The sequence below is a fragment of the Terrapene carolina genome, unplaced genomic scaffold, assembly GCF_002925995.2.
Source record: "Terrapene carolina triunguis isolate 2854851 unplaced genomic scaffold, T_m_triunguis-2.0 Scaffold837, whole genome shotgun sequence".
In the NCBI taxonomy this organism is placed as follows: Eukaryota; Metazoa; Chordata; order Testudines; family Emydidae; genus Terrapene; species Terrapene triunguis.
Genome location: NW_020665188.1, coordinates 5,790,264 through 5,811,892, shown reverse-complemented (window position 1 = coordinate 5,811,892; position 21,629 = coordinate 5,790,264). Strand labels below are relative to the sequence as shown.

Here is a 21,629-nt window from a genome sequence, read left to right as displayed (position 1 = left end):
GTTCAGCAACCTAACTCTGGCAGTCGCCAATACCACACACTTCAGTGGAAAGAGAAGAAACAGAAGAAAATGTACCTAGATAATTGTGTAAACTGCTGTGTATGGAGAAAGTTGTCTTCTTCAACTACCACCAAGCATAGCTGATCATGTTACATTCTGAGCAAGAATTTAGATTATTTTTCATGTTTTAACTTGACCATGAGGATCAGAGTCACACAAGTTTTTAAATTCAGTCACAATAGTTTGTCTCACTGACCTAAAATTCAGCAGTGAATTCCACAGCTATAAACACCACATCAAGAGTGTTCATAAGAACGGCCACACTGGGTCAGACCAAAGGCCTGTCTAGCACAGCATTCTGTCTTCCGACAGTGGCCAATGCCAGGTGCCCCAGAGGGAATGAACAGAACAGGTAATCACCAAGTGATCCATACCTTGTTGCCCATTCCCTGCTTCTGGCAAACAAAGGCTAAGGACACCATTCTTTCACTAGTTCGAAGTTTAACGCCCTTTAAGTTTCATAGACTGTCACCTTGTTCTCCTGGGAGACAACAAATAGATACTGATGAATTTTGGGATACATTTCAGCCTTCTCTACCCAGGTGTAGTGTATTAAATTGCTCCCCATAGGAATGTGCTACTTACGGACGGCTGCCAGTGCTGGTGCTCCATAAGTAGCACATTCCTACAGGGAGCAATTTAATACGCTACACCCGGCAGCTCTCGCAGCCACACTGCCCAGCAGGAGCGCGCAGCCCCGCCACCCAGAGCACTGGCAGCACGGTGACCTGAGGCTGCGGGGGAGGGGCCGAGGGCTAGCCTCCCCAACCGAGAGCTCAAGGGCCGGACAGGACGGTCCCGCGGGCCGGATGTGGCCCATGGGCCATAGTTTGCCCACCTCTGCTCTAATAGATACACTTAAAATGGTTTTAGGGCATTTATATTAGATGCACTTAGACCATTTTATGTTATCCTTACATTAATTTAGCTTAATGAAGTAAGTTACCAAGTCTGAACAAGAGAGGTCCTCTAAAGCATTAAGGTGCACCAAGAAAAAATCCAAAATATGAATGAGTAGTTAAAACTACTTTGTTTTGTCCCTCTCATTACAGTTAAATACTTCCTGCGATACACATTACATCAAAAAAATTCTCACTTCAGCTTCACCCTGAGAAGGGTGCAGCAAGAACTGAGAAGCATTTTCAAACACTAAGTCAGGGGTAGCCAAACTTACTGGCCCTCTGAGCCACATGTGACAATCTTCAGAAGTTCGAGAGCGGTGCATCTGCCAGGGCTTGGGGCTTCAGCCTTCTGGGGAGGGGGGTCTCGGAGCTTCAGCCCCGTGGGAGGTATCTGCTCTGTCACTCCACAAGGAGCAAATACCTGGGAGCTGCAGGGAGGGGCCGCTGAGGGCAAGGAGGGACATGCCTGGAGGTTGTGACTCAAGCTGTTGGGGAAGCCGAACCTCTAAATTGTGCCCCTCCTCTCCCCAACTCAGCAGGCACCAGTCATCTCTAGCAGAAGCCCCTATTCCCACCATCCCGCCACAGGACAGAAGCCTTGAACTCTCCCCCAGGTCTGGTAGGCAGAGAATGGGGGGGAAGCGGGGAGGGGTGCTCCGCAAACCACACTTTAACTGTAAAAGAGCCACATGTGGCTCACGAGCTGCAGTTTGGCCACCCCCGCACTACATGATGGCAGAGATACTCACTTCCCCCAGGCTGAGTGTGGAGAGATCCGCTATAGACTGGGAAGAACTGGCTAGACTGGAGAGCAGAAGCTGAGTCCTTGCTGCTGCTTCTTTCTGGCTCTGAAGGAGGTCTCTCACCACCCAGACACAGAAGAGAGCTGCAGGTTCCTGCAATTCTACACGCTTCACTTCAAAAAGTATACCTTCAGAAACACAAATCCCAGCAGAAAGATATTCAGACCCATTTAAACAGTGAACATGGGTAAAGAAAAAAGTTACCAATGCAGAGAAAGTATTGAGACCAGCTTTATAACTCACACTCCCAAGTTTAGAAGATTTGAAATGATGGCTTGAGATGCTCTATTTTAGGGCCAAATCATGAGGCCCCTACTCAGAGAACTCCCACTGGAGTCAATGGGAGTTTGCCCAAGTAAGAATTAAGTGAAGCCTAACTAAGGGTTTGGCCATTAGAAGGTGGCAGACAATAGTGCAAGTGTTCTAGAGACTCTTCGAATAACCACCCACAAAAGAGCAGTGACTGCACCCTTAGAAATGGCAGGTTAAAGAAAATGCCTGTCAAAGGGGGAGCTATGGATGCAGCCTTTAGGTGACACATAAATTGGAGCTGTACATCAGAATCTGTTGGATCAAACTGTAGGAGTGGATGAAAGGTCTCCGAGCACACAACTCAAGTGCTATATTAAATGCTAGCAGCTTTCCGATTAAAGGGTATTGTTACATAAACGGAGGAGAAGGACCTCGGAGTCCTGGTTGACCGCAGGATGACTAGGAGTCGGCAATGTGACGTGGCCGTGAAAAAAGCTAATGCGGTCTTGGGATGCATTAGGCGAGGTATTTCTAGTAGGGACAAGGAGGTGCTGCTTCCGTTATACAAGGCACTAGTGAGAGCTCATTTGGAGTACTGTGTGCAGTTCTGGTCTCCCATGTTTAAAAGGGATGAACTCAAACTGGAACGGGTACAGAGAAGGGCCACTAGGATGATCTGAGGAATGGAAAACCTTTCCTATGAAAGGAGACTCGAGGAGCTCGGTTTATTTAGCCTAACCAAAAGAAGGCTGAGGGGGGATATGATTGCTCTCTTTAAATATATCAGAGGGATAAATACCAGGGAGGGAGAGGAATTATTTCAGCTCAGTACTAATGTGGACACGAGAACAAATGGATATAAACTGGCCGTGGGGAAGTTTAGGCTTGAAATTAGATGAAGGTTTCTAACCATCAGAGGGGTGAAATTTTGGAACAGCCTTCCGATGGAAACAGTGGGGACAAAAGACCTCTCTGGCTTCAAGATTAGGCTAGATACGTTTATGGAGGGAATGGTTTGATGGGATAACGTGATTTTAGTCAATTAGGCAATAACGTGCCATCGCTGGTAAAATGAGGGTCCGGCTGGAGAATCTTGCCTGTATGCTTGGGGTTCTACTGATCGCCATATTTGGGGTCGGGAAGGAATTTTCCTCCAGGGTAGATTGGCAGAGGCCCTGGAGGTTTTTCGCCTTCCTCCGCAGCATAGGGCAGGGGTCGCAAGCTGGAGGATTCTCTGCGACTTGAAGTCTTTAAATCACGATCTGGAGACTTCAACAGCTGAGTTAAGGGAAAGTGGGTGGGTCAGCTTTTGTGGCCTGGATCATGCAGGAGGTCAGACTAGATGACCATAATGGTCCCTTCTGACCTTAAAGTCTATGAGTCTATGAGTCTATAAAATATCTGGCAAAAACAAAAACCAAGATTCCTTAATTCTGTTTTGACCACCATCTGAGATTACTAAATCAATTAATTTTGAGAGAAATTTACTCTTTATCATTTATGCTACTTACTTTGCATTTCACTCCATTTGGACAATGAAAACAGACTGGCCCACAGATGAACCTTTTTCCTCCTGTAACTCCAAAGCCTCCTCCCATCCTCTATCCCAGAATCATTTGCATTCTTTCAGAAAGGAAAAGAAGTGTGTCTAATGAAAAGCTTCAAAGGGTCAGAAATTATCACTGGTTTAAACTTACTTAGTCGTGAACCATCTCTGTGATAGCAGTTCCCAGCGTAGCTGCCTTCCAGGATCTTGGATACAAGCAAAGGAACTGACGGAGATAATGTAGCTTCTGGTTTCACAGGAGTGGATATTACTTGCATTTTCAAGTTCTGCTGCTTGAACAGCAGAAAGTCTTCTTGGGGATTCACATCATTGTTCAGAGGGCTTCCGTTCAGATGATCCCCCATGTTCTCGGCAGCACTTTTAGGCACTGAAGGAGATGTTCTGGAGGAATCCTCTTGAATATTTTCCAAATGTCTGATGAAGTTCAACCACCCCTGGCCACCCTTTGGGGAAGTGCTATTCAACAGGAGCTCTTCCTGTTCAATTGTAGAGGAATTAGTCTTCTGGGCCAGGGGGCTGTCCATATCTAAGTCACAATCCACCACATCAGGCAAGTGTGTCCTTAGAAGATCTGAAGTAGCATCTGAACAATTGGCTGAAGTCAGCTCTGCACCAATGTTCAGGTCCAGTTCCTTAAGGCCTTCGCAAATGCAATTTACCTTAGTGCCCGGTTCTTGGATTTCTTTGAAATTAATGGCAGCCCCCAAAGCAGAGGCATCACAAGCTAGTAGACTTCCTGAACAAACATCTTGGATATTACTCCTTCCAACAGGAAGGAAGGATGAACAGTCAGTCAGTTTGGAGTTTTCTATTGTCATCTGCTCAAAGCTGGAGTTTCTTGTCCCACTCATCGACTTTGTATTTGCAAACTGCTCTGTAATCACATGGGCTTGCACATCTTGTCTGCAGTAAGATGTTGCCCCAAGCCACGGTTCATCTAGTGTTGGTGTCCCAAATGAGAGACAGGTAGCGTCACACAAAGATCTATTCAAATCACTGGTCTCAGTTTCTTCTAATCTGCAGGGAACAGGCATCTGAGGGTCCAGTAGTAAAGTAGCCTTTCCCTGAGGTTCAGAGGAAGATTGACACTTCATGGTTTCATATGGTAACCTAGAGCTCAGTTGGCTATCTAAATCCACAAGGACTTGATGTTCTTCCTGCAGCAGGTCAGAAAAGCTACCGGTCACATCAACGTTCACCTGCTGCGTCTCAGATGGTACTGGACCATCACGGTCTCTCATTGGGACTTCTGTATCCTGACCGAAAACTGATTGTTTTGAATCAGATAGTTTGGGAGAGTCTGCTGCAGAGAGCCTCTGGGGTGAGTTATTAGTTTCTGCAGTTTCCATCACCGTGAAGACTCCATCATACTGGCTCTCAGGCAATGGCTGTTCATCTGTGGCTGGCAGGCCACCAGTAGCAATACAGTCCACACTATAGGGGATTCAAATGTGTCATTCATGTCAGGGCCAGAAAAGAATGAGAAAGAATTCATCAATACACAACTTGCACATGTCTTTTTTATAAGATTCAGTAGGAAACTCTTGGTGCAGACGTCCCAGTTCATGGAAAATCCAGTCTTAATGCAAAGGAATGGCTAAAGTTAGCATATGGAACAGGCTGCTAAACATTGTTCCAATAGATTGTCTAAGAAATAGATGGCTGTCATACTGACAGAGTGCAAAGTTCTATGGGAAGACTAAGTACTAAATGAACCAAGACTTTTACACAGCATATACTGACTCTGAGAAGGACGGAACACTGTTTAAAACATAGTTCCGGCTAGACTAGTTCCTAGAACACTTTTGCTGGATAGCATAAATGGGGCCAAGCAATGTTAGAAATTGGTTTAGCTGGAATTGTGTTTAAACACTTCTTTAAATCTGTTCCTGACCTAGTGCAGACAGAAGCTAGGTATCACTTCTAGCTGGGGAGAAAGTGATCCTTACAGGTCAGAGTGGTGGTAGTGGGTAATCTAACAGGCTGAGTATGGGTAGGACTAAAGAAGCAGCAGAGATGGGCAAGATGCTTTATCTGCCTTGCAGATACCAACTCAGCTGCAGAAAACCAAGTACAGGAGGCTAACACTCTCCTGACGCCTCCTAGTTCAGTTTACAAATAATGGAACAATATTTCTTGCAGTTGTTGCTAACTGTCTTGGTTTATAGAAGCTGTGACGGTGCACATATAAGACCTACCCATTTAAATGTGTGGATATCACTGCAGGTGATGAGAGAGTAGATGGCAAACTGCTCCCACTGTTCAGCCAGGTCTCTGCACTAGTGAAAATCTCTTCTGCCTGGCTCCTTGCTAGTTTCTGCTTATCATGTAGCAGGAGGACTGCATCTCCAGCAAGCAAGAGGCTGGCATCTGTACCAAACAAGATGAGACGAGACAATTCTTCAGATTTAGTCTTTATTGCAGATATGTCAGCTTTCATAGCTCAAGAAGCCTGGGAATGGCCCTGCTCTGTATCTAGTACCTAATAGTTTAAAGAGTTGAACTGACCCAGGTGACAAAGGGGGGTCACAACTTAGCTTCCCAGGAAAGCATGGCAGAGTGCTAAAGCATCAAACACATAGGTGGAGAAAAACAGAAGAAAGCATCAGCCCTGAAACCACAGGGTAGGTGAAGAACCTGAGCACTACTTTTGGATTTACCACTCTGTTCAAACCTGGGAAAGTGAATCTCAGATCCCCACGAAAAGCCTATGACAAATGCAATACAAGAGAATTTACATTATTTAACATTAAAAAGTTATTCCAAACCACTCCAAAATCAAGAGAAAAAAAAACAAAGTTCTGTTTGCTATGGTAACTTTAATTCACCCAAATTGCGCATCTAGGATAGACAGGAGAACAAAGCTCAAAGGTTTAAGGAAAGACTCATAGAACAGAAACGGGGTCTGTTACAGGGCAAAAATATCCAAAGGGAATCAGAATGCAAGTCAGGATGCGAGGTAAAGTAAACAGACATTGCCAAAACTACATACAGCTAAACTAGGCTGTATGCAGCTACAAAATGAAGATACAAAGTGACTAAATCTAGACTAAACAAGAAAAGTTCCTCCCAGAATCTATTTGGCAAAGACTGAAAGTCCAACAATTCCTTTTGGTTCCAGCCACCACATCCAAAAAGGAACCAGAGGACAAAGCTGAGAACTAGAGGGAAATGTGAAGCCAATAATCCTAAATCCTCAAACAGCTGCCATTTGCCTTGTGCAAATGACCAACATATAATAGTTCACTCATCTCAGATCTCTAATTTTATTATTTAGGACCAAAATTCTCTGCGGGCATAACTCCATTGGAGTTACTCCTGTAGCAAATTTAGCCCTTAATGGCTTACCAAAGGGAGTAGTACCAAAATACTCCAACACACACTCAAACTATAATTTGAACCTCTACAGTTTGCAGAAATGAGAGTCCTTTGTCTTGGATTATAACATGACTCAATCTGGAATTTACTGTAGAAAAGCCAGCCTTCTGAAACACTTTAAGACTTTGTTTTGCTTAAATTTCTAACTTACTTCTCACCTGTACAATACACACACAATTCCACGTTTGTCCACAAAAGTATTATGGCTCAGACGCTCCTTAAAATATCTTCATCTATCTTTGCATTGAGACCCAGCATGGAAAATACCCATGCAGAAGGAGAATACTTTTAAAAGTCTGAGATTATGGAGACAGTGGTTATAATGGAAACTTCGACATTACTTTATCCAGAATCTTCACAGAAGCAAATGCTATCCAGAGCAGACAAACCACCAGGATTTGGAAGTAATTCTATGAGTCAAGTCCACTGCACTAATAAAAGCTTGCATTGGAGGTCATGGGTTTGCTTTCAAAAGGAAAGCTCTAAGTTATTTCATTAACAGATGACAATAGCACTTTTGAAAAGCCACTGATCCTCATCAATACATACATATTTGGTGCCAGAGAGCAGCTGCTACAGAGGGAAAGGGAAAAGAACAGAATGAAAAGAAAAGAATAGAGACAAAACAGAGTGGATGGGAAGACATACTGCTGAAATGTGATCAGAGTAAGCAGCCAGAGATACTTTTAAATATAAGGAATCTTATAGAATGGTTGTGTGCATCAGTGACAGCTAGAAGTTTGCTGAACACAGTAACCAAAACCATTCCCCTCGTCTTTTCTTCTTCAAAAAGAAGCATGCAAAATAAAGCCACACACCTTAAGAATTTGCTATAAGAAAAATAGTGTGATTAGCAAGAATGCCTTAGATTACAGTAATTGCTCATTTGTTAGATAAAAGTATTTCAGCATATTAAAAGTGAATTTCCAGGAGAATTTTTAGAAATACTCACCACTGTTTCCAGCTGAGAGCGATCACAGTGGTAGCTGCCATTGCATAGCTATTTCTCAAGAGGAGCTCATTTTGGAAGATGTACACTAATACTTTGGAAATACAGCTCTGATTTCAATGCATGAAAAAGCAAGGAATTTACCAAGATGCTGTAACACCAGGTCTATTATTTTAACAGCTCCATTAAGTAGTAAAATTAACTAACCAAAACACCAACAAGAGCTCTTTTGTTAAACTAGAATTTTAACTACAATGACAAACGGACTGAACATACCTTACAGCAACTTGATAAATTTCTTGCTTCCCCCACCCCAGGTATTCAGCTCACAAATGCATTCTCCAACATGGCAACTCTACTTGATTGAGAATTCTTCTGTCATCTTTAAAATACTTTTACTGTTCTTTTGTATTTGACTTATGTTGGAGGATGTTGCTAGCTGACAACAAGTGTGTATTTGATCCATAGACAATCACATACTGCTGAAGGGCATGCCAGCTGCCCTTTATTCTGGCTGAATGGAAGAAGCAATTAAACTCATTTATGGAGTAAGATAGCAAAAACAATAGAAGCAACCATCCAAAGCACAGGCCACACGGAAGGCCTGAACACGAACTAACTCAGGGAGAAGAAGAAGAATATCCCTGGGAACAGATTTCAAATGCAGGGGCTGGAGCATTGTTCGGAATGCCACTGCGTGTCAGAGCAAGAAAAGCCATGAGAAAGCCAGAGAAGCAGTGATAGCAAGGAAGCCTAGAGAGAAAGAGCTTCTTGTAGACAGGGCCCTGTCTGGAAAGGTACACTTGGAAACTGTGAGCAAAGAAATAAACTGTCTCCTCTTTGTTCCTATTGTGTTCAGGGGAACAGGAAGGTGTGTCCATTCTTTGTAAATAGACAGGATTGCACCAAATAATATACCTGACTCATCAGCACTTTCTCCTCTTAACAGAAACAAACCAGCAAAGCTCCAAATATTGGCTAACCAATATTAAGGTTCTCCTTTAAAATGCTAATACAGTAGACTTCTGCATACCAACACTTCTGTCAAGCCAGTTACATTTCAAACATTTTAAAGTGCTTTGAGAAAAAAGGATGCTATACATGCAAAGTATTATTTATTCTTGGTATAATTATTTCTGAACTGGCATGTTCTTTGGTTTCTTGCCATTAGAAATGCAGAGGGAAGTAGAAGTAAAATCAAGTTTCCATCCATGCAATGTAACTGATTATTTCAAACGTGGTTTCAACTATACAGAAATGCAATGATTTCATAGCACACACAACCATTTTCAGTGACATGCTTCTCCCCTTTCAGGTCATTTTACCTTCACTACTATCTGCTATACAACAGTCTCCCTGCTGGGCTCTTTTAATATCTCCAGAGGTTCGTCCATTTTCTGTCTCCATGCAATCATCAAGAGGGGGAAATGGCAAGGAGGATTCATCAATTCTATCCATGTGGTTACAGAAACCAGGAATCAGGAAGGTGATGTTCTAAAATACAGAGTGCAACAGTATGAACCAGACTGACTCCTCACTGGTTGGTGACAGATGCCAATAACCTGGTGCTGGTGGAGAAAGCAATCCAATCTGATCCTTGTGGGAAGTCAGACAAACATGATCCACAACAGTGATGGAAGACAAGAGATTGCATAGTCTGCTCCCGCATACTTAAAATTTGGCAATCCTTTGTTCAGAAGTTAACTTATGCACCAACGACCACCCCACACTTATTTGTTGAAAACAACAGTTCTAACTGAGCAAGTGGAATGGATTCTTTTGCAGGCAGACTTGAGATCATTAAGACACACCAATCATTTTTGGGGGGAGGAGGGGCGAGAATTCAGGCCTCACCTTTCCCAGCAGCTCCTTTCTCTCATAGCCAAACAGCATTAAAGCAAAACTGTTGTTGATGCCATAGATGGTCCCATCTTGTTGGAGTGCGATAAGCCCACTGATGGCAGTGAAAACCCAGACAGTGGCAGAGTAAGAATAGTCTGTGGAAGATCCTGTCTTGCACTCCTGTAGGAGTCCATCCTCAACCACTGGGACTTGGTCCTCATCAGGAAGGCTAGCCCTCAGCTTTAAACTGAGAGGAAATGTTGTGCCCTCCCTGGCTCGACCTACAGATCTCTGGATCTTGAGATTCTAAAAAGAGAAACACTGTTTACATTACAGCATGCACATCAGGTTATGCACAGGAAAGCTTTCCGGGTGGTTGGGGGGGTAGAGGGGGGAATGTGTTATTTCACTAGGAGAGATTCTGCAGTGAAAGCCCTAGGTCATTACCTAGCTAGGAAACACCTGAACAGCAACCAACAATTCCATAGCCATTATCAGGAGACTTAGGTCTTAGGTGCTAAATCTGCCACCAAAGGCTCTATTTGTTACCCAACTAGAGAAAGCCAACGCATATTAAATATGAAGACTGTGCAATATTTATATCACAAGTGAGAAGAGCAAGGAACAGCTTAGTTGATAGACCACACAGTACCTTTGGAATTTTCTTGCCAGGAGGAGGGATCTGCAGCGAAGGAATCAGGTCTGTTATGTAGTGCCCAACTACTTCTTCCAATGATGTGTAACCATGGAGATGTGCAAAAAGAAGGTCACACGATGTAATCTCTCCCTTAAAAAGAGTTCACATGACCCTCATAATTGTAATGTTTTAACCACAGGCCACACCATTCCCAAACAGCAGTTTATGCTAATATCAAACAATATGGCTGGAAGTACCCATGAAGAGGGACAATACCAATAACAACCACTGATTCAGTAAGCAGATGCGGCATAATACAGTGCCACTCTGACACTATTTTTATGCACGGAAACCACATGTAGCTAAAATCCACATGAGGCAAGTGGAAAAACAGAATCTGAGATTTCCCCCAACAAAAAGTGCTTGTACACAAAGATTTACAATCATGTCTTAATTCACCTGCAGTATTCCATCTATTCCACTGCAAAGTGTGCCTTGAGGAGAGACCACTCAGCTAATCATGTTAGAAAGTGCAAGTCAAGACTGAGATGAACTGGCACAGCTGCGTGGGAGAAATCTGCAGAGTCTGCCCACACTACACCTGGCTCTAGCCAGTACTACATACATCTTTCATAGTCATGAGTACTAAATTGTCTGTTAAGGCTTTTAAGACCCCCTCACTTGCACAAAAGCTCTTTTATGTCAAATTGCTCTGACATTTTGTAACTAATAGAACAGAACACTCACATTACTTCTGAAGGAAACAGAGGCAGAGAGTCTTTCCACTGGTTCCAGCACAACCACACAGCATCGGTTGTCCTTGCTTCTCATTCTCCTCACCCAGACTGAGACAGGGATCTTCTCATTGCTATGTCCTATAACATCCACCTGTTAACAGAAATCAGCATTAAATACAGTATACCAACATGTCTCTTTTTACCTACCAACAGCTTCAGGGCAATGAGAGCTGAATAAGATTTCAATCTGAGATGTCTCTCTTTTGCTGTTAGAAATGCAAGATAAGGGATCTTTCTATTAATTTTTTGAATAGGACAAAGTGAAAAAGTCTTCCTTAATGGTGCCAATTCCTCTTGCATTCTCCAAAACATTCAGTTAAATGGGAACCTCCATTTGTACTATAGGGGGTTTGACAAACAGTTCTGGGCAGGACTATAGGATTGCAAAGCAAAGCTGAGCTGTCATATCTGAGATGAACTACAAGTGAGACAAAGTGGTAATCTTGGGGCAATCCCACTATACTTATAAAGCACTAACACATGAAGGAACAGTTAAATCAGTGGTTCTCAAAACTTTTGTACTGGTGACCCCTTTCGCATAGCAAGCCTCTCAATGCAACCCCCCCCCTTATAAATTAAAAACATTTTTTTATATATTTAACACCATTATAAATGCTGGATGCAAAGCGGGGTTTGGGTTGGAGGCTGACAGCTTGCAACCCCCCATATAATAACCTTGCAACCCCCTGAGGGGTCCCGACCCCCAGTTTGAGAACCCCCGAGTTAAATCAAGCTTCCTCTTTTTGTGTAAACTAAAAAACAGAAGATAGCAGTTGGCACCATACAATGAGGCACTCTCTGGCCAATGTTACTCTACCCTTCTTGGGGGCACTGACAACTGGAATAATTTAGAACATCTTTGAGTCTGTTCTAAGTTACAACAGAAGCCTGCATCTACGAAGGATTACAGGAGACAAAAGCCACTCCTTCGTACGCACTGTTCCTACACTGCACTTGGTGCTCTTTGGCTGCAGCCAAAGATCCGACCTAATGCCTTTATGTCTTGAACTATTTCCTATCTTCCCTTTCAGTGTATAAGTATGCAAACAGACACTAAAAACGAGACCACAGCACATTCAGTGCATGCATATCATCAATATGCAAGCTGCATATTTATACATTTGTATCTCCAATATTGAGGCTTTGCTGAAATGCTGTTACAAATAAAGTTGTTTAAGTTACTCAGCCATTGAAAGAGCATGAAACATTAAAACTTCTTTGTGCTTGGATAACAGCTTTGTTTTTAAACCTCACACCTGACATGGACAATCAACATGGAGTCCTCAGTAAGAGCCAGTGTTTTTGCTTCGTTAGAATAAATATGGCTCTAATATAAAGGGCCGAAGGTTTGCAAATAGCTCACTGATGACACACGCTATGTTGTTCTCTTCAACCTCAGAAAAAAGATCAAGGTGTTTCCCAACTTTTGCATGCCTTTTTAAAAATGATACTCTAACACCATACATTCAAAGATGCATTCCTTATGGGAATCTCAGTAAGTTACAATAACCAAAAGAGCAGCTGGATCCTTGCAAGAAGAGTTATCGGTGGCGTTATTGTGGAAATAAACCAGCAGACTCAACTTCAACGGTAGCTTTATTAATTTCAACTGCAAAAATGCCAGTTTCATTTCTTGTTGGAATAGATTCCTCTCAAATAAGAGGATTCTTTCATATGAGGTTTACTCCCTTTTTCCCCCTGCCCTGTTCATATCAGGCCTTACTAGTTTTGTGATAGAAAGGGTTTATGTATTTATACTACACCACAAAAAGTCTCTAAAATATATTTAATAGCACAAATTTTGAGTTGAACAGCTGCCAGAAATGCTAATTTTTATTCTGGGGCCTCAGCCAACCAAACCTTCACTTTTCTCCCCAAACTTGTTTTAGGGCTGAGAAAGCTGTAGTTCTGAAGTGTTGTAAATCTCTTTTAAAAGAGAAGACCTGCGGAGAGGATATGAGCTCGTTTTCCCTCCAGAATATTTGCACACACAATAACTGTGGACAATAGCAGCAAAAAAAAAAAAAAAAGGCTTTTTTTTTGAGACATTTCTCTCAGACAGTTCCACATACTTTATGGCTTATTATATTCCCTTGATGGCAAGATATCAATTGTTCTTTCATTTTCAGTTAAGTGTTTTGCCATATATATCCTCAGATATTTCATGGCATTTGACAGCTTTGATAACTATTATAATTCATGGAATGCAATTTAAGAGTTTAATTTTTTTTTAATTACATTGAGACAGCCCTTGGGAATCTTGCGTTAGTATTAAACTGTTCTATGTTGAGCCATTAACATTGGCTAGTGTCCATTATGAATTCATTTGAGCAAGAGTCATCCTGACTATACAAGTTGACACAAGGAAGAATCTTACGTGTGCCTCCCAAATGGACTTCATAAGCCAGAATTAAAAAGGCAAAAGATGTTTATAAGCTTCTTTTCAAAAAGAAATGCCTCCACTGTCAAACAGTGACAAAAGGTTACCTCTAACCCAGGGACATGTACTGGAGGACACTGAAGAGTTAAATTGAAATAATCACACAAGGGTACTTCTGTTAGGGATTATTTGCTTGAACATCTCACACACCACTGTTCCAGAAACCACAGCTGCATATCCATCAGCCTCCACATCTTCCTCCCCTAGGGCCTCCACTATACCCGGAGTAGATTTTGATATCAACTGGGATAGCTTCTGGCCAATCAGCTCGTGACTACTGTATCCAAGGAGCTTGCAGGCTTTGTCATTGGCAACGAGAATCTAGAAGAGAGGCAAAAGAATGCAGTAAGAATTTTATTTCTAGTTCTCCTACCAGGTGGCTGGTCTAATATTTCATTACGTCACATCTTCTCTCAATGGAAGTTGGAAATGATACGTCCTACTTTTATTCTGAAACTTGCTAAGTATTTCACTTCATACTTAGTAGTATTCCTATGTCTGTTTCAATTTTATGATAATCTGCTGCTTCAGGCTTTGTCTACACTGCCAATTGAATGACAAAACTTTTGTCATTCACAGGTGCTTAAAAAAGCCCCCCCAAAAGACAAAAGTTTGCCATGGCAAGTGGCAGTGTAAATGGCTCCTTGTCAGCAGGAGCCGCTCTCCTGTCAACAACGTGAACCCCGCTCGTAGGCGGTGGAAGTATTTTGCTGGCAAAAGTGCTGACAAACAGCGTTTACACTGCCCGACTTTTAGCGACACAGCTGTGTCGCTAAAAGCCGTGTCGTATAGACAAAGCCATAGTCACGTATCTGGTAAATGAAACAGAGACACAGCTTTCCTTTTATCTTTCCCCTTCTTGTATACTACTCGGCACCCTCCAGCTGTTAGTCTTGTTTTCACAGGCCAATCTAGTGAAATAAAATTATGTTATATTTACAAGTGAATTCTAAATAGGACTATAGTTTTAGATATATCTAACAGCAGAAACAATTGATCAGAAACCTGCAGACTAGTATCCAAAATCCAATTAGCCAACCCTTGCTCTTAACTTAATTACAATTCCTTTAAATTGATTACAGTAAAATAATCCAGTTAGCACAGTGAAAGGGTCCTTCTTTACAAGCTACCTCAAGCACAGTTCTGTCTCCAGCTTACTGCGGCTGCAACTGCTGCTTGCAGCTGACCAGTCTTTTTTATTTTAAATAAAGTGACCTGCTCCAGACCTTCAAAAGGTGCATTAACCACACAGTGTCTACAGTTCTTAAAGCGATTTTGTACCACAAAGAGCATTTTACATACTCAGTGTAGGACCTATGTCTGCATGAGAAAGGCCTAAACTTTCAGTCATCTAGATACACTGGCCATAAGCTTAAATGAATATAGCACTAAGTACAGAGAACTCCAAGTACACCCCTACCCCGATATAACGCTGTCCTCGGGGAACCAAAAAAATCTTACTGCGTTATAGGTGAAACCACATTATATCGAACTTGCTTTGATCCGCTGGAGTGCACAGCCCAGCCCCCCAGGAGCGCTGCTTTACCGCGTTATATCCGAATTCATGTTATATCGGGGTAGAGGTGTATATTTAAATTTTATAATTTGTATTAAAGTTTGCCCTAAAGTTTTATTTTCCCCTACTCTGCTTGAAAAGGGCTCAAGAGATCAGTGTTCTGTCTGATCTTGTCTTGTGCATTTTGCCAATTATAAACTATACTTGGGATACATAAATCTCACATATTTTAAAGACATGATAATGACTACGAGTTCCATTACATATACAAGTAAAAATTACACAAGTCTGAATCTACATAAAGCTATGTGGTTTATAACAGAACTATACAAAGCTCATTTTTAGTGGGTGGTCCTGCTACAGCCATGGTAAAAGGCTGGTAAAGGCAGTCCTCGGACTTAAGACACAATTGGTCCTGAAAATTGCGTCCTAAGTAGAAACGTCGTAACTCGGAACCGCAATCCACTCCATTGCGGGACGGAGCGCCATAAAGTCGAAACCAATTGTCGTAAGTCAAATCAGGGTGTCAATTCAGAAATGTCTAAGTGCCGTTCATCGTAAGGCAAACGTCATAAAGTTGAGGACTCCCTGTACCTCTGTTGTCCTGACATCCACAGTGAAGATGGCTTTATTTGGGTTGCACACAGCAGCTGGGAGCGACTGGAGGGATTCCTCTACACTCAGGACATTCAAGAAGGAACAAGAAGAGGTGCTACCGACTGAACAGGATAAGGAGGCAAGTTCCAAATGAGCCCAAGGGTTATCACGATTGCCAGAACAAATGTTGTGAGCAGCCAGTGAAGATAAGCAATAGGAAGTCCATCCATCCTCTAGAAAAAAAGGAAAAAAGATGAACATCTCTGTAGCTAAAGAAGTCTTATATAAAAGAACATTTAGTGGGGAGACAATTTTCAGGGAAAGATCAATCACCCATTGAAGCAACTGTCAAGTAGTTTAGTCTAAAAATTTAAGGTTTTGAAAATCTTTCTTTAAAATCAAAAGCCTAGTATTAAATAGAAATTTTTTCATATTTTTAATGTTAATAAGAACAGTTGTTTGGATCAGATTTAAGAATTCCAGTATCTATGACTCAAAGGCTGGAAAAATGTGATGTTACTTCCCATGCACTATTTCACTAGTCTATTTTCTTTTGGCCAAGCTGAGAAAAGAACAAATGATGATTTTAAAAATTCTCTCAGTTTTAATAATCTAAGCTGTTATTAATGACTTTTACATAGACACTGTCCCATTAAATATTTGTTTAGTCAGAAACTGGTTAATTGGCTGCTTATAACTACAGCAGCACTGGAACTGGTGAGGAAGCGCTGTTTACCCACCTATACTTTTGACTACTAACAAACAAACAAACATCTGTAGGGCACACCTTGCCAAGTGACTGTGCTGAAATTCTCAGAACTCCTACATCAAAAGAGAGGTACTTCAGGAAATATCACAGTGTCACCTATGAAGTCATTTCACTCCCAAAAGAACAAGCGGCTTTCAGGGGTAGGCAGTACTGGAGAAGGTGTCTAAAACAGTGGTTCTCAAACTCTTTTTTTTCCCACGGACCACTTGAAACTTGCTGAGGGTCTCGGCGAACCACTTAATGATCTTTCCAAATGTTGTTTGTACTGTTAGCTAACTATTGTAAAGCACTTTGGATAAAAGCTTATATATTTAAAAAAAAAAAAAACTTAATAATAAAAGTTTTTTTGTTCTACAAATAAAAAGCACACAACTCATTTTAATATCAGTAATCTTACCTTTCTAATGTGATGGATGTGCCCTCTCCCCCCTGTTGCGGCAGCTCCCGAGCTAGGGCTGGCAAGGAGGGGGGTTTCTCCCACTCTCCATTGTCGTGGCAGCCCCCAAGCTGGGCTGGGAAGGAGGGGGGTCTCTCTCCAGCCACAGAGCTGAGGCTGGGAAGAAGGGCCGTCTCTCCCTGGCAGCCGCAGCCCTGGAGCTGGGGAAAGTCACCTCTTTCTCTGGCCACTGCAGCTCTGCACATCCCAAATTCCTCTCACCCCCTCTTCTCACCCCACTGCCCCCTCCCAACTACCCGCTATTCCCCCCAAGGCCACCACCTCACCTTACATGTGCATCTACTCCAGGGTTCAGGCACATAATTAGTGGAGCCATGCCTGCGCAGCTCCACTAATTAGGTGGGTGGCCGTTCATTCTCTCGTGTGCAACCGCCCCCAGGTTCGCACCTTAGAGGGAACTATCTGCGGACCATCTGAATGGAACTTGGACCACAGTTTGAGAACCTCTGGTCTAAAACAAGGCAACATAAGGGTACATAAACCATTATGCTGGTAATAGTCACCATGTAGTAAGACCTTCATCCAACCCATGTATATGTTCTGGGTTCAGAAGTAGTCAAATTCCTTCCACATCCCTATATCTGTTCTAGATTCAACCACCTCCTCCTCCTCGCCCCTTTGGTACAACTTCCTGAACACGTTTCTTTTTTGTTTTGTTTTTTCAATTACTTCTTTAACTGTGTCATTTCTAATTTATTGGGAAAGTCTTAAGGCATTGGAAAGAACACATATCTTGACTCATAAGTTCACATTGCCAAATTCAGAGTGCTACACGATAATCACCAGACAAAGAAGCTTTACTCCGGCAGAGTCTGGAAAGCCCACTTTTTCTACTCTTTTTGGTCCAAGGGTAGGATTTGCTCAGCTCATCAGAGTCACTCGGTCCTGGAAGGGGTAATTCTAATGAGGCGCCCTCTTCACAGGAGACACAATCCTTGGTTGCCATATTCAGACCCTGGCTGGAACACCACAGCTAGGAATCCATCTATAATGGAAACATAGAAGAGACCAAGGAGATCAATGATTGAGAGAACACTCCACGGCATACTGACAGCCATCAATGTTCCCCAGTTTGCACCACGAAAAATAAAGACAGGGTGAGGTGAGGACAAGATTTTCCATGGAGAGATAAGCCTTTGGTGTGGCTCTCCGCTGCTCACACAATACTTTTACTGTTGTTCCAGTATTAGTCTTCCTTAAGGAGACCCACCTTTCCCTGAAAGATTCATTTCTCAGCAATCTTTATTATGTATAACTAGCTATTTAGTAGTTTCCAAATTCACAATGGAAGAGACAAAGTAAATGCTACACTCTACATTAAGTGTCTCTCCTCTACTGATATCACTTTCTTTAAACAATAAAAGTCTTAGGGCTTCAGACAAGTCTTAGAGGTTTTGTAACTATCCATAGAGAGTACAATTCAGCCACATCACTGTTAGTCCGATAGCTTCATCAATCTAACAACTGGAGACACAAAAGAGGTACATATGTCCCCACAGAATTCATGTGCTTAATCTTAACACACACACACACATATATATAAATATATATATGCAAAAGAGAATTAAATCGGTCAGTTACATATAGTTAAAAATTAGAGCGGTCGATTAGTCGCAGTTAACTCACGCGATTAACTCAAAAGAATTAATTGTGAGTAATCGCACTGTTAAACAATAGAATACCAATTGAAATGTTTTAAATATTTTTGGATATTTTTCTACATTTTCAAATATATTGATTTCTATTACAACACAGAATACACTTTCTATTATTTTTTATTACAAATATTTGCACTGTAAAAATGATAAACAAAATAAGTAGTATTTTTCAATTCACCTCATACAAGTACTGTAGTGCAATCTCTTTAATGTGAAAGCGTAACTTACAAATGTGGATTTTTTTTTGTTACATACTTGCACTCAAAAACAAAACAATGTAAAACTTTAGAGCCTACGAGTTCACTCAGTCCTACTTCTTGTTCAGCCAACCGCTAAGATAAACAAGTTTGTTTACATTTACGGGAGATACTGCTGCCTAATTCTTATTTACATCACCTGAAAGTGAGAACAGGCGTTCGCATGGCACTTTTGAAGCCGGCGTTGCAAGGTATTTACGTGCCGATATGCTAAACATTCATATACCCCTTTATGCGTCGGCCACCATTCCAAAAGACATGCTTCTATGCTGATGATGCTCATTAAAAAAATAGTGCGTTAATTAAATTTGTGACTGAACTCCTTCGGGGAGAACTGTATGTCTCCTGTTCTGTTTTACCCGCATTCTGCCATATATTTTGTGTTATAGCAGTCTCGGATGATGACCCAGCACATGTTGTTCATTTTAAGAACACTTTCACAGCAGATTTGACAAAACGTAAAGAAGTGTGAGATTTCTAAAAATAGCTACAGCACTCAACCTCAGATGATGAAAATGAACATACGTCAGTCCGCTCTGCTTTGGATCGTTATCAAGCAAAACCCGTCATCAGCATGGACGCATGTCCTCTGGAATGGTGGCTGAAGCATGAAGGGACATATGAATCTTTAGCGCATTGGCACGTAAATATCTTGTGACACCGGCTACAACAGTGTCATGCGAACACCTCTTCTCACTTTCAGATGACACTGTAACCAAGAAGAGGGCAGCATTATCTCCTGCAAGTTGTAACCAAACTTGTTTGTCTGAGCCATTGGCTGAAGTAGGACTGAGTGGACTTGTAGGCTCTAACGTTTTACATTGTTTTATGTTTGAATGCAGGGTTTTTTTGTACATAATTCTACATTTGTAAGTTCAACTTTCATGATAAAGAGATTGCACTACAGTACTTATAGTAGATCAGGGTTCTCAAACTGGGGGTCAGGACCCCTGATGGGGTCATGAGGTTATTATGTGGGGGGTCGCGAGCTGTCAGCCTCCATATCAAACCCCGCTTTTCCTCCAACATTTATAATAGTGTTAAATATATCAAAAAGTGTTTTTAATTTATAAGGGGGGGGGTCGCACTCAGTGGCTTGCTATGTGAAAGGGTCACCAGTACAAAAATTTGAGAACCCCTGTGTAGATGAATTGAAAAATACTATATGCTTTTTACTGTGAAAATATTCATAATAAAAGTATAAAGTGAGCACTGTACACTTTGTATTCTGTGTTGGAATTTAAATCAATATATTTGAAAATGTAGAACACATCCAAAAATATTTAAATAAATGGTATTCTATTATTTTTTAACAGTGCGATTACTCACAATTAATTTTTTTAATCGCTTGACAGCCCTATTAAAAATATATTGCTTATGCATTATCTATTTGCTAATGTGGCATTTTTATAGTTGCCCTCCAAATGCCCTTGTTTCTTTATACATCATTAAGAAACAAAGACTGGAAGGATTTTTTCTGCTTTAAAAAAAAATTTCCCACCCTAGAGGGCTGGTTTGATGTTTCAGACATAAATTGTTAGCCCTTACACCTTAACTGAAGGAGTTAGGGTGATGAAGCTTTAATAAAAGCATGCTTTCTCCAAAATATTAGTCACTGAAGTTAACTAGACATTAACACACACAACAAAACAAACTCCCCATCTCACCTGCTCAGCTTCTGCTCTCTTATTACCTCCCATTTCATCCTTTCACTACTTTTCCAGGACCATAAGTCTTGTCTATGCCAAGAAAAGCACACACACTGTCAACGGGGTCAAGAACAGGTGCCGCGGGAGAGCGAGGTGGGAGGCGACCAGAGCTCGGGCTGCAGCCTGAGCATAATTAAACAGCGCCCCCTTAGCCCGAGCCAGCACGCAGCATAGCCGTACCCCGTGGGCAAACCGTGTTCCGCCCCAGTTCAGAAACTATGGCGACAATAGGCGCCACGGGAACCTGCCCCCAGTAACACCCACACCAAGGGAACCTGAGGCCAAACCAGCAGAGACCCTGTCCTGCCCCTCGCAACACCCCCAATCCAGGGACCATCTTTCACTCTCCGCCCTGCTCACCCCCACCGGGCGACCCACACTCTTCCCCCCCCGAGGAGCCCCGCCCCTTCCCCCGTGGCCAATCTCCTCCCTACAAGGTCCCGGACTCACCACCATGGGGACCGTCCTTCGCCTCAATGTCCCCCGGGGGCCATAACTACCTCGGGCCCAATACGGCCCGCTCCCTGCCCTGCCCCCACCTCGAGGCGCCGGTCACTGGGAACTGGTGGCGCGTGTTAGAGCGAAGGGAAGGAGGGAAAAGTACCGTCCCCACCAAGGCCAATCAAGATGGTGAGAAACGGGGACGGTACAGATTGACAGCCAGAGGAGCCAATCAGCTCCCGAGGCGGTACCCACTCGGCCGCTGAACGTCAAAAACCCGGCGTAAATGGTTGCTAGGGCCTCCTTGGTCCCGGCCCACGGGATGTCAGAGGAGGCAAAATTAATTAAGCATCTCCGATCGCGCTCCCCGCGCCACGAGAGACTGCTGCACAGCCAGGGTTGCAAATTGTAGTTGGATGTATATTCCATATTGACTGGGTACATGTTACCTCAGGACGGATTCAGAGATAAAGTTTCTAGACACATTAAATGACTGCTTCTTGGAGCAGCTGGTCCTGGAACCCACCAGAGCAGAGGCAATTCTTGATTTAGTCCTAAGTGGAGCACAGGATCTGGTCCAAGAGGTGAATATAGTTGG

At 42.5% G+C, this 21,629-nt stretch overlaps 1 protein-coding gene across 2 annotated transcripts in view; it reads right to left on the bottom strand.

The window, feature by feature from the left end:
* The window catches only part of PASK (PAS domain containing serine/threonine kinase), a 43,122-nt gene extending 21,982 nt beyond the window's left edge, over positions 1 to 21,140 (bottom strand). The window contains exons 1-12 of one of the 2 annotated variants that reach the window (XM_024214372.3): positions 21,041 to 21,140; positions 20,549 to 20,620; positions 17,750 to 17,951; positions 15,738 to 15,973; positions 13,778 to 13,948; positions 11,138 to 11,278; positions 10,406 to 10,540; positions 9,766 to 10,059; positions 9,237 to 9,405; positions 5,783 to 5,954; positions 3,715 to 5,018; positions 1,712 to 1,893 (exon numbers count right to left, since the gene is read on the bottom strand). In XM_024214372.3, the coding sequence (XP_024070140.2) occupies positions 1,712 to 1,893; positions 3,715 to 5,018; positions 5,783 to 5,954; positions 9,237 to 9,405; positions 9,766 to 10,059; positions 10,406 to 10,540; positions 11,138 to 11,278; positions 13,778 to 13,948; positions 15,738 to 15,973; positions 17,750 to 17,912 (2,967 nt within the window). In that variant the 5' untranslated portion in view covers positions 17,913 to 17,951; positions 20,549 to 20,620; positions 21,041 to 21,140. The remainder of the gene's footprint in view (positions 1 to 1,711; positions 1,894 to 3,714; positions 5,019 to 5,782; positions 5,955 to 9,236; positions 9,406 to 9,765; positions 10,060 to 10,405; positions 10,541 to 11,137; positions 11,279 to 13,777; positions 13,949 to 15,737; positions 15,974 to 17,749; positions 17,952 to 20,548; positions 20,621 to 21,040) is intronic. The other variant, XM_024214371.3, reaches the window with a different exon arrangement.
* Positions 21,141 to 21,629: the final 489 nt, after the last annotated feature.